We start from the raw sequence: 14,095 nt of genomic DNA on the forward strand, positions 1-14,095 counted from the left end.
TAAACACCTGTTAAGATGCCTTGAGCAAAACATTTACTGCCAGTTATCTTCAGGGTTTGTGCATGTTGGTACGTGTGCATGTGTCTGTCAAAGATAATCTTTATTCAGAGTCTGTATCTGGCTTCAACATTGCTGACTTTTATTTGGGAAACAAATGAGCTGCACTTATTCAAATTTTTTGTGAGTTAAATGAACTTCCATGTATTATTTCAGGTCCGCTGCTACTTAATAATAGAAATTCAGTGCTTGAAATTAGGCCATTTTAAATGTACCCAAATCAGGACTGCCTTGATCAAATTGGGCAGTTGGCAATCCTAAAATAGGCACTCTTGTCTTGTTCTAGACATGCAAGGCTGCTCTGGGATTTGTTTGTTTGCATTAGTTCAGGATTCAGGTTGGGGCGGGAGGGAGAATTGTTTTATGTATTAATTACATTGTTGGAAAGAGTGACTTAATGCCAGTTAATTTAAAAATGATAAGTTCAGTGAAAGATCTCATTAACTGCTGCAAATTGTCATCCTTCAAACTGTTAATGATGATATAAATTAATAACCGCTTGAGAGAAGATGGAAACTGAAACACAAGAAAAACCTTTGCTTGCATATAGAACCTGTCAGCTGTCATTATTGGTCTCACACCAGAAATGATGGGGTCCCAGATTGCTGCAGTCTGCAGCACTGTCAGAGTCTGCTGAGACTGTGCCCACCTCGCTCCAACTGCAAGGCTCTAACTTCATTCTGCACGTGAAGGCTGGGCCTGCATTAGGGAGATGTTTGACTTCCCCACTGCTATATTACAAAAGGTGTGAATTTTTCTTCTCATGGACCCCGTGGCTCGCAAACACAAAGGATGGATTGGCCAGGAGAAGTGGCTGGCTAATGAACATAACCCTATGGCTGCATTTGCAGTTATTTTGGCACTAATGTGGTCTAGTAACAGATGCAACTGTAATTTGTGACTCATTTGCTACCCCATTACTGCTTAATGAAATCTAACATATCACATTAACAATACGGATAAACACTCATTCTTGATATGTGGCATTTGGCTGTTTTCATTACCACTGTAATTAACACTTGAAATATTATTTCAATAAATATTTAAGGTGCTTTAAAATGAGTCGTAGTAATCATGACATAGAGACTGAAAACATAAAGCAAATGTGTGGCTTCTAAGCCTGAATGTGCTCTAGGATTACACTCTTAAGGCATTATTTACAGAAATAAAATGAGATTCTAGCTCAGCAGTGCTCAGGCCCAAAATAATACCTAGAAAGCTGCATTCATGTTAATGTAAAACCACTATAATTAAATACATTGTAATGCAGTAATTGCAAAGTAAGGTTGGTGCTTTAATATGAACAGTAACACTTAATCATATTTTTATTCCTTGTTCAAGCAAAAGGGTTCAGTGAAACCAGTATTATTATACTACATTTGAACCTCTCTTTACTTGACATATTTATGAGATATTAGTAATTATAAGAACCCTTTTTTTCCCATCTAACAGAGTAATTCCAGGACAGTTGCAGAAATATATAACAAAGCTAGATAATAATACAATCTTTTACTTAGAAAAGTAGCATTCATCTTAATACTTATAGCTACAAATGGGAGAGTAAATTGATTAATATATCTTTTAATCTGAATTTAATTCTAAGTGTATAATTTATCCAAATATGTGCATATCTTAAAAAAATAAAAACAAAAAACATAAAACAGACATAAGACTGAGAATAAAATAGATGTAATCTTAGAAGAAAGCAAGCCCCTTAGTGAAGTAGCCTTAAATCCAAATCACTGAGCTATTCAGTCTGCAAAAAGAGTCTGAATAGTATGCAATTTGAGACTGCAGAAAGGTGGTGTTATGACCAAAAGATGGTATAACATTTGTGAGATTTATCTTACCAATCACATTTTTTAAAGTTATTAACTTTTCAAATATTTATATCTTACACATATATTAAAAAAAAAGCCAAAATGTGTGTGCATGGTTAAATGCCATCTGTACTGAAATGTTCAAAACATTTGTTCCTTTTGATAAAAATGCAAATCTGGAGAACTGTTGTATCAACATATAACAGCCAATGTCTGACACGGTGAATTATCACAGCTGGAATTAAATTGTCTCTGAACAGCTGCTGGCAGCAGAGCTTTCATCAATGTTTGATTCAAATGTAGGAAAGAAATTCTACAGAAAGAAACATCATGTTGTCATTACAGATGGGGTTTGTGTTCATTATCACAAATAACACTGGAGCTAGTGCCAAACAATATTCCCTTATCTAAGCAGTCTTGCTGGGTAAAAAGAGATGGTGACCATTGTATAAATGATTCATAAAATCCTACCCTTAATTCTAACCTTCATATTTCTTGTTACACTTTCCTGCTTATTTTCTCTGAGGTCACTGTTTCAGCAGTGCACAGGAATACCTGGACTGAGTCCCCAGTCCCAAAATGAAAACCAGGGCTGCCTGGCTTTCTACTCTTCCTCATGTTGGGAAGATCATTTATGATGTGCACCCTATAAACAGTTCTTGTTTTCCATATTGCTGTGCACATTCTAGACAGTGCACGGAGTAAGAGCTTGGGTTTCAAGGATGAGCAAAAGTGGTTTCTGTCTGGCCTTGGGGTCAGGATTAGTGTGTTGATAGTCTCTTCAGTGGTTATAAGGTAGCCCCACCTGGCAGATACATGGAGCCTGGAGTTCCCACACTTTCTCCTGTTTCCATTCTCAAAGGCAGTGATCAAATACATCATCTCCTCAACCCAGCCAGCCTCCACCAGCCCAGCCTCTGGGTTTGTTCTAGACCCTGGATTCAAAAGATTCCTTGATGTAGCACATACACTTCAGGCAACAGAGCTGGCTTTGGTTTTCTATCTCGTATGAGTATTAAGAACCCAAATTAAACCATTTGTATCTATAACAAAAATTAGAACATTAGCTAGTAATGACTATTACTAAGCTTGGTTTCAAATGTACACCTACTGTGTCTTTTATTTGTTTCCTTCTGTTCATAATTTTTTTCCATACATAAAGCAGATTTGTTTCTATTGACATGCTATGTAAGTAACAGCCTTATGGACAGCTAAATTGACTAGTAATGGAGAGCTGTCAGGTTATTTTCTTTCTCATTAAAGTCTTTATTTTGTGCTCCATAAAACACACAGAAATTCGGCACTTCACTCTTCATCCATTCAAAGTCTGTTAAATTATCACAGCAAACAGCAGAATATGAGCATAGATAAAAAATAAAAACATCTACCTCATTTGCAGCAAGAAATGCATTATTTGCCTCTGCCATGTTCATGTAGTTGTTATTGTTTCCAAACTGAAAGAAAAATAAATATTTGGATTTAATGTATGCCATGATAAACTTTTCTCTACCCCACAGCTGGCATAGAAAAGGTGGGGAAGAAAAAAACCCAACAAAACCAAAACAACAAACAGATAAAAAGTATTTGCAGATGTTCTTTGAAGTCAGAACTCAATTGGATTCATTATTATTATTATTATTATTATTATTGTTATTACATACTCTGCACCCCCCAGTCTTTACAAGGAAGATATTCATGTGTATCTCTCCAAGTTCTTTTGCCCATGCAGCAAAGCCACCCCAGAGACCTAAAGGTGACTTTGGAAATTAAGAATCTGTTAGGAGGAAACTCCCAGGAAAGACACTTCTACTCTACTACATCTTTTCTGGTGCACACTATAATATTTCTGCCAGTGATCCTGACCCAGAGGATTGCTGCAGCCAGAAGTAGCTGCTGTATTCCTCCTCCAGGTAGACCTGGCTTCAAAGAGCTGAAGGCCAGTAAGGGCAAGAATGAGAATCTGCAATGCTGCTCCTGAAGTCCCATTCTTTATACAGAATCAAAAAGCCAAACAATCCTCCTTTGTTTCCCTCCAGTGGAGCTCCCACTCTCCCAGTGAACAGTAACACGAGAACATTTTGCAAATCAGAGTAACTGTCTGACACTGGGACCCCGAAATGTTCCCAGGGTTTCCTTGCTCCCACCAAGGTGCAACTCTCACGCCACGGTGAGCACAAGGGATTTCCTTCAATGCCAGTCATTTCCTCCAAATCCTCAAGTATGAACATTTACTGAGGAAGATAGGTACCTTTACTTCTACAGACTGAAGACAGACAAGAAAGAGATTATCAGCATAATACTGTGCCTCATGCCCTTGAACAGCACTTCCAAAGGCATGCAGGCTGGTGAGCAATCCTGCACATGTTCCCAGAGGAGGGAGGCATCCAGTCTTTGCTCCAGGGAACAGACAGCAGGCATGTCATGCACCTCCAGGAAAAGAGGCTTCCACCTGTGCACATTGCTCCCACCAGGCACAGAGCACAGAGCAAGGCAGAGTGCTCCTGGAGGGAAAAGCCCTCCTGCTGTCCCTACCACATCTCTGCTGCTAGAGCCACACTGAGCATTCCTCCCTTAACTCCCATTTTCAAGTTTTATAAAAGAAATTTTTTTAGGAAGGCTTTGTTTTGTCTTATCTTGCCAGATCTTGGTGGACCTGCACCCCCTCCTCATCCCCACAACAGCAAACACTCCCAAGAGCAGCACAAGCTCTGCAAGCTCTGCGTGGGGATGGGTGACCAGGCACTTGCACAGGTTCTTCTTTCCAAGCAAGAAACTCTGTTGTGCTTTCAGAGCAGCGGAACCTGTCCTGAAAGGAAAACCCCTTTCCTTCAGCTCAATTTGCTACAGCTGCACTTGGTGCCTGACTGTTTTTAGCAGTGAAATGTTTCAGACTCTCCATTTTCTCACTGGAGGGGACCAGTGATCCTTCCAAGAAAGGCTCTTTCTCCGAAAAGTCAAACATCCACTTCTGGCAATAAGACAAAGTTAAAAGGAGATATAAAAATAAAATAAAATGAGCAAGAAAGAATTGGAGCCTTGTCTACCTGATGAATTGTCAGATTGACTAAACAGGACATCAACCAAATTAGGAGACACTTATAGGGGAGGGAAGGAATACAAGATGAGATCCCTCATTCTGAAGTAACAAATTCCATTTGTGTACTTATCATTCTGAATCTTTCAACCTATAACACATGTTAAGCAACAGAGGCCTTAGCACAATATGTAGGCTGCCTCATAGCTATTAAAACTCTGTTATCCCCAGCTATGCAGATACTCAAGTAATGTCATCCATTTTTTAAAAGCCCAGATGTCACCCATGTTTGGAGATTAAAAAATTCAAGTAAAATTGCACATTCAAATGACTGTTTTGGCACATAGGGATGTGTGTGTGGATTTGTTGCACAAAGACACTACTTCAGCTCAACAGTGCGATCGACAGGATAGAATTTTTCATGTCAGTTAGTGGCAAACTAAGAATGATTTACATGAAAAATTCAAATGGCTCGAATAGAGCTGTTCTTTCTACAGTAACAAAACAAAACAAAACAAAAAAAAGGAAAGAAATCAAGATTTCAAAGGATACCTAAGGGCAAAGGTACACTAGGCAAGCATTTCTCTAACACTGGATAAATAAGTGGGGATAAACCCTACTCTATTTTAGCATCCTAAGGGCTCCAGTGCCTCAAAACAGAAATGTGGCTGATTTTTTTCCTTGAAGAGTAAAATTCTGCATTGTTCTGATGTACATGTATTGCTCACAGCACAGCTGCTGCTTTCTGATTGCCAGGGCGGTTTTCTTCTTTTTTGTTTTATTAAAGTAAAACAAAGGGGAGAGTGACAATTTAATTTTCCATTTTATTAAGACTGTGGAAGAAAATGATATAACAAGGACTGTCAAAGCTAAAAGTTACAGGTACATATTCTTCAAGTCATTCAGTTTTTAGGCTATAATATTTAAGATCCTATTGTGTATGACTCAGGCAATGATGTCAGAAACTGAAATATTTCAGCTTTTGCTAGTATGGATCACAACTAATATTCTTTACATTTATTTTTTGTCTCTGAACTAGAAATCCATTGAAGGCACATAACAATTATCAGCGAGTATTTTTTAGATTAAACTTCCATATTATCTAATGGTACCTATAACAACAAAAGAAAATAAAATGGTTATTATCTTAAGGACCTAAACAATTCAAAAAACAAATTAAGCTTAGAGTGAAATAAGAACTGGGTTAGAAATCCTCTTCTGAACAGTTAGTCTGCGAATGTAATTACTGAAGAAACTACAGCTAATCAGCTGTGAATTGTATCCATTAATTAGTATTTGCCCTGGAGAAATGAGAAAAATCAAGTAACAATGTTAACACTGCAATGCACTGATGAGTACTGAAACACAGGGCCCTCAGCATTTAGTCAAGCAGGTGGCTCCAATGGTCCAAGTAATTTAAAAAGCTCTCACCTGAAGTGCAGAGCTGGAATTACAAAGCACTTCTTGCATATCTTTGTATCTATATAAGGCTATAATTAATGGCTTTTAATTTAGAAACACTTTGTGATCAGCTGGGAACAGTGATAAATCATTCTAAATAGAACAACGGGTTCTTGTCTATTTTAGCAAAATATTTTTTTGTGAAAAGACTTTTGTTGCAGACAATATTTTTCTCCATTTATTTCCTTAAGGATCCCTTGCTCTGACCCCTCATAAACAGCTCAGAGCATTGGTATAGTTGACAGCCCAGATTCAAATTAAAGGGGAGACCCAGCAATTTGGCCTGCCCAGGTAGGCTCCAGAGGCTCCCACCTGTTGGGTTTCCCTGGGACAGAAGAAGAGTAGGATACAGCACCTAGTCCAGCTATCTCTTTGTTTTGGGATGGTGTTGGGATGCTTTGCAAAAACTTTGCCAGAGCAATTAGCAAGGTCTTGCATAAACTTTTTCATCCAAAGAACTGAGAGCACCCTTGCTCTCTAACTAGGAAAAAATAAAATGTCTCCCTTGGCAATACACACCATTGCATTACAAAGCACAGGGTTTTTTCCCTTTTATTTCAGTTCAAACTCTCTCTTCAGTTGAGATGAACACATTAAGTGGGAGTACCCAGCTGACTGCCACCACCAACCCATGGAAACCACACGCATCTGCCCATTTCAGGAAATGAACTGCACACAAACAAAGCCTCTTCTGAACTTGCTGTGAATCACAGCTTCCATTCTTCATGCAAATCACTGCATTAAAACCACGACAGTTCAGTTCAGTCCCCTACTATTGTATGGAAGGACACCTAATCTTGGCCCTGCTGAAATCCCTCTGGACAGACATGAAGACTGCAATGAGACTGCATGCTTGGTTTGCTAACACCTTGTAGAATGCACATCCAGAAAACTTATTCATTCTAAAATAGCTGGTTGAAGCTCTTCTCTTCTCTTTGACTGCCAGACCTGAAGCCAAACACCAGGTCTTACTCAGCTTCTCTAGCAAGGATGTTTATTTGTAATGCAAAGGGGAAATTCATGCCCCCTCCTTCAACACCTGCCCTAATGAAGACCAAACCAACTCCTGCCCAGCATTGGGGATATAAAACTGCCACCCTTCTACAGTGTGTGTTTTCTCAGACCAAACCTCCGGGGCCAAACGTTAGGCTATCTGTTTGTAAATCAAGGGACAAGCCACTTGGAACTGGCACAGCACAATGCTGCTTGGGTTTTCAAACTACCCTTTGTACTCATCAGAGCTTAAAAATTGGTTGGTTATGAAAGCTGAGACTAATGAGAAGTTGTTTTAAGGCAGAATTCTGATATGATGAATGCCACAGAATACCCTTGGCAGCTTGGGATAAAAATCAGTGATTAAATGTCCACTGAGTCTGAATTCCTACCAAAAAAATCTTCACAAAATCTCAAATGTTGAACAGTGGCCACTCTCTGGGCTCTTTGGCAACTGTGATTGACTCATCGTAGCAAGAGATAAACCAGGCAAAAGAGAACTTTACACCACAAAACTATAATAGTTAAAAAGAAGCTTCAGAACTAATGCAAATAACATTTAAAGGTATGACACTTATGGACACACAGAATAAAATTTTGAACCTATAAAAGTTGAACAGAATTTTGCTACTGATTTTAATGGAGAAATCATTTTACTTACAATGTTCTGTCATTAATATTTTTTACAACCTCTCTTTAAACAGACTGACTTTTGGTGCAATTCTTATCTGAAAAATGTAAGAACTCACATCCAACTATTTATTTTTTCAAGAGGCCAAATACAGAAATACATAAGCTACTTAAAATCAGACATAAAGGAGCACAGACTTTTATCTGAGCATATCAATGAAACAACAAAAGAATGTTTAAAACACTAATATTTTTACACTCAAAAAGAAAATTTAATTCAGCAGGCAAATTTGTTAAATATGCCAAATAATTCTTTTTACAATACTCCTGTTTAATAGTGGAACCTCAAGGAAGAACCACCATTGGGAAGGTTCTTGTTCAAGCACAGGATAATAACAAAACCATGAAATGTGAATAAGTGTCCCAAATGAAAAATATATCCAGAACAGGAATGAAACACATTTTATCATCTACTCATAGCTAATCTATCAACTTAAATTTTGCTTAAAAGGAATGACTGCAACTCCATACTCAAAGATAACATATCATATATCTGAAAATAAAATAAAAAAAAATAATAGTAATGACTAAATCCACTCCTTGCTTTTTTTTTAATTAAAGAAAATCTTATCCCAACCCTTACCAGAAAACAGAATTCAGACTTAATTATCATGACAATAGCAGTCCTTCCATAATTATTAGTTAATTTTCAGTCAAAATACACATCTAAATTTTGCCAGGATAGTATTTCTACTCAAAATTCTCACTGCCTGTAGAACAAGATCGAAACCAGTTCTGTCAGCACTATATGTCCACTTGTGTACATATTTTAGGTAGTTACACATCCAAATTCTATTATTTCTGATGCCAATTTATTGCTTCTGGATAATGGCATCCTCAAATGATCATACTTCCAGTATTTCTGCAGTAAAATTAGAATCCATATTTTTAAAAATAAAGCCATTAATAAAATATTTTTTTTATTGTGTGAACATACTTGTGGTTTTCATATAGAAAAATATTGACTAGCACAACTATATATTATGGCAAGAATATCTCAGTTTTATCTTCATATTTGGCAAATTAATTCCTCTGAGGTTACACTACCCTTATGAGTAAAATGAAAGATAACAATCCCAAAAGATGTAATTAAAGACCAAAACTAAATTACTTTGCAGGTCTAAGTACTGTATCTTAATAATTTCACCGGAGAACATCTTCACTGCATTTGGGCAGATTTGATTTTGCTGCCTGACCAATAATTACAGCTCTGGCAAATACAATGTCTGATAAGGACATCAATTAAGAATGAGCATTGTGTTATTTAAAAAAAAAAAAAATTCATCATGTTCACAGCCTGTCTGATTGAATGAAATGCCAAATTAAATTAATGGAGATTGCTAAGTCTAGCTGGCTGGTGGGGAACCATGCAGAAAGTGGGACAGCATAGACAATAAACTGTCTGTAATTAAAAGATGAGAAGCTGGACTAATGCTACTTCAGCCTGATTATTCCAAACAAAACAATATACACTAAAATTATTCTGGCAACAGAAGTAGAAGGAGTGGGAGGAGGGCTGGGATAGGGGACATTTTCTTTTATTTTAAATAGTATTAACTATCACCATCTATGAACAGCAGTGTCCTCACCAGATGTATTAAATTAAATACTGGGGTGGTCCTCATCAGAAAACACAATTTATTTTCTCAATGAACATAAAAAAATACAAGAATTCTCTAATCCTTTCTGTTCGAGATGGATATCCAGCTGATCTCTGTAGAGGCTTTACTCCTAAGTTATTATGTGTTCATAGGAGGAGCAGGGAGTTGTTTTCTGGAAGAGCAAGTTGTTCATGGAAGTTTCTACTTCAGAAGCAGTAGATGGTATCCATATTATTTTATAAAATACAAGTGTTCTATTTGGATTTTGCTGCTAGAAACAACAAGGCAGATTGTTGTGTGACAGGTGCCACACCAGCAACGCTGTTAGTGACCCATATTGTTGGAAGTGAATGCAGCATTGTTTAAACCTTGCAAATGAAGAAGTTTTACCCAGGATGAATGCAAAATGGTAGCCTTGATTTTGACACTACACCAGTACCCACAGAAATTTTGGCACCCTCTCCTCTGGCAGGACACCAGCGTTCTGGAAGGTATGTGTTACCCAGCACCAGAATTATTCAATTTCTCTCATTTCATCCCCATCAGGATTCTCCATCACACCTTATCAGGATCCTGCAATGGCTTGGAGGGAATGCAGGCCCTGTAGAAAACCAAGGGGGTTCCTTTGGAGGATTTCATGCCAGGAAGCTGCATTTCCTTACAACCACATTGCTGACAGTCAACAAGCCAACAGACAAGAGCGCAAAACTTTAAAGAATGAAGTACCCATCTTTGTGGTCACATTCTCAATCCTAAATTTTAGGCAAATGAATAATCTCATTAGTGGTTCATTAATTATTGAATCTGTTCATAAATATGTGTAGAATCATACATGTGACACTCTTTTGATATTTAAAATCTTAAAGCTTTTAATTCAGGGGACCGTTTAGATTCCAATTTTTGAGTTTCAAACATCTCCCACACTAATTGTTATATATATCCTTATATAAGTGAGGCTATGCCTGTATATATATGTACACATACACACTCTAACTCTGCTTAGAGCCAAAAAAAATCTCAGTGGGATAAAATACTTGAGGAGTAAGATCCGAAAGAAAAATAGATATTTATATTTTATTCATATAGCCTCAATATCCATCAGGCACACTGTTTGCAGATAGTACAGATTTAAAACTTTGGGAAAGCAATTAGAATGGAAACATTTGAAGTTACTTTAAAAGCTTTCAGCTAGCAAATAAAAACTTTGACAATAACAATAAAAAGCACTGACTTAATCTCTGTGATTCCAGCCAAACGCTTTAATATGAACTTCTTCAGTGAATTCCACAGCCAAAAGCTGTAACTGAATGATATTTTGCCAAGTGTGATACTTAGTCTTAGGAACAGTAGTGAAAGGAATATTTAATGGTCTCATGTTAGACATTTTCAGATGTCTTAAGAAGGACACTTTCTATAAATGTTTTTATATGCAAAAACTTTGTATGAATATGCACAGTATTATTCTGCTGACTGACAGTCAAAGCAATTTCAGTATATGCCAGACTTTCAATGATACTTATTCCATATTTAAATGCATACATATTAAAAGGTGGTACAAAGAGCAGTCCTGGTCCTAAAATGTATACAAGATTAGGGTGCTATAAAATCAGTCTGAATCTTGAAATTTTTCTCTAAGACATACCAAAATTTTGCTGTTACATGTTCAAAGAGTTTCAATTTACTATTTTGACTCTTTGTAGACAAGAATGTCTGTCTACAGTCTGTGGAGGTGTGCCTTCAAAGGTCAGAAAATGGACACAGACATAGATTCTGGGTGTGTCTCTGAGTCTTCTTACATATGCTGAGACTACTTCTCTGTATGAGGCTAATACAAATATCAAACTTGGACCAACCCACTGAGTTTCACATTAAAAAGACCTTACAAGATCTACAGCTGTTACTTTGCATAGTTCTGAAGTACATTCCCTATCATCACACCCCGTTGTTGCCTGAAGCTTGAAACACAGAAAGATACCAGATGTTAAGATACTCAGTTATAAAGCCAAGGAGAGGCCACTGTAGTTTAAGTCTTTGTTTAACAATATATGAATATTTAAAGAACATGTTCTCTTGCTTTGCTTTCTAACCTAGATGTGTTTGCAGTGATGAACTACGAAATTATCTTCCCAACCACTCTCATGAGCACATACTTGTTGCTACAATAAACCAGATTAGGCATAAATGTCATAGAAGGAAAATATTGCTAAAATGCAAAAAGAACTTACTTATATTGCACCTGTTTATAAGTATTTTTCTACAACTTTGTGGCAATTTTGATCCCACATGAGCAAAGGACTTCTCACACATGCAGCTTTCACGTCACCCATTCGATGTACGTATTTTACATTACTCTAAATTCTACATAAGATTTCTGATGGCATCTGAGGACATATGGCAGTCACAATATGCTCTTTTTACACAGCTGCTCTAAAGAATGATGCAAAGCTAAAGCACAATCCAGCCTTTTCCATGGTCCTCTGAGAAGATGGAAATGTCTCTTTTCTCCATGACATTTACCAAATAGAAGATCAACAGCTTCTCAGAATAGCCTCCAACACACCCACAAAATAATTTGAAAAAAGGACCCAAACCAAATCTGTGGACCTGTTGCTGGGGCTGCCCCACCTCTCTGGTTCACACAGGTTGTGGCAGGAGCACTGGGGACGTGGAGCACTGGGGACTTGGAGCACTGGGGACATGAAGCACTGGGGACATAGGTGGAGCCACTGCCTCATGCCCAGCTCATGGACAGGAGTCCTCCAGCACCCCTGGGACCTGAGAGCCAGCAAGGTCCTGAGAGGGAGCAGCCCTAAGGCACCAAGAACAGCATCAAGGGCCCTTCTTCAACTCCTCTCCTACACCTCTGAGCAGCCCTTTATCCCCAGCAGTTCAACTGCTGCAAGGGAGATTCTTATTGGGAGTTTGGTTGGGTTTTTTCTGGAGGTAAATGCATAAACACAGAACTGGTTTTGCCTTATGAACATTTCTGTTTCACTTCCCTCTTCAAGGCATTAAATTCATACAATCAAGCTGTTAATCATGTCTACCCCCCCTTTATTTTATATAAACTGTCTAAGCATTGAACCTAAGCATTTCTTAGAATAATGACAGCATTTTATACTTAGGATCCCAAGAAATACTTTTACATCACTATATTGAAGATTACTGAAACATTTTCGCACACGAATTTAAAGTGATGTGATTATACTGCAATTGGGGCTGTAAGTAGCTTTTCTTACAATTTTATATCAAATTTCACTCACTTCAGTGAAAATTGTGAATTCCATTCTAGCCTGTGAATCAGCTCTACTACACGAGCAAATTATATCAAGTTTTAAATGTAAAATTGATAGAGAAAGGGTGAAGCAGATGTAGACATCTTATATTAATCACAATGGAGGATCAGTCAAGATACTTTCAGTCTAAAATCAGTACATGCATAAAGTCTTAAGTATCTCAACCATGTAGATAACATGAGTTCCTGCATTTTTTAATGAAATTAAATACTTTCCACTTTAGAGCACTAATCATAACCAAACAGATAAATAGCATTTCTTTAAAGTCTCCATTAACTCTACTTCACCATGTGGGAGGCTGTAGAAAGCAAATCTATTGCAGAGACAGCCTGTGGGATGTTACTGCTCTTGTAAAACACATACCCCATGGAGAAACTGAGGAAAGCCACCCAGGAATGCCCCAGTGCCAGAGCTGGTGTCAGTCACCCTCAAATGTTCCTCAGGTGATGACATTTTTCAGTTTGGAAAATTTACGTGTGTTAATATAACATAGATCACAGATGTATTTTGTAAACAGGCACATAACATCACTTCCTCCTGTTCCTTTATTTCACATCAACCTGAAACCTGGAGAATTTCTCCACTATTTTTAGTTGGGGCATGATTGCAAGTCCCACAGCAGCACCTGACTTTATTTAAACATGCAAGATGGAATTGGATGCAATGCTCTGAAATAACTGTACAGGTGAATTAAATTTAAGAGTAGAATAATCCCTCATGGTAGTTTGTGTTCCTAATTTATGCCACAGAGACTAATCAGGCTTAATTTATCTATCTTTAGCTTCCCACTGTTTCATTCCAACCTAAAGGCAACATTTTGGGCAGCAGAAACTTTATTTGTCAGGTGAGTAACCTACTTTAATTGCATTGTCATCCATTACTACAGTGTAGCATTTTCTTCACTTAATTGGGTCACTGTATTTCTTCTGGAAACTGGGCACAGAAATTACTTCTGATATTGATTGTAGCCCCTGAGGTTCAGCTGAGAGTTGAGGACACACAAAGGGTACACAGCAAATTCCATTTATGACAAATGAAATTAATAATGTTTCAGTAAAACCTTCATGTTAGGGAAATCCTGATGTTAAAATACAGAGATTCTCTATAAAGCATCTCACACATGCAGGGCTGGAAATGCCTGGA

At 37.6% G+C, this 14,095-nt stretch overlaps 1 protein-coding gene across 2 annotated transcripts in view; it reads right to left on the minus strand.

Moving 5' to 3' along the window:
• Nucleotides 1–14,095, minus strand: part of TOX3 (TOX high mobility group box family member 3) — a 73,456-nt gene that overhangs the window by 21,979 nt on the left and 37,382 nt on the right. For both annotated transcript variants that reach the window (XM_063410734.1, XM_063410733.1), the window contains exon 2: nucleotides 3,266–3,331. In XM_063410734.1, coding sequence (XP_063266804.1) covers nucleotides 3,266–3,331 — 66 coding nt within the window. The remainder of the gene's footprint in view (nucleotides 1–3,265; nucleotides 3,332–14,095) is intronic.

The sequence above is a fragment of the Prinia subflava genome, chromosome 13, assembly GCF_021018805.1.
Source record: "Prinia subflava isolate CZ2003 ecotype Zambia chromosome 13, Cam_Psub_1.2, whole genome shotgun sequence".
Taxonomy (NCBI): Eukaryota; Metazoa; Chordata; class Aves; order Passeriformes; family Cisticolidae; genus Prinia; species Prinia subflava.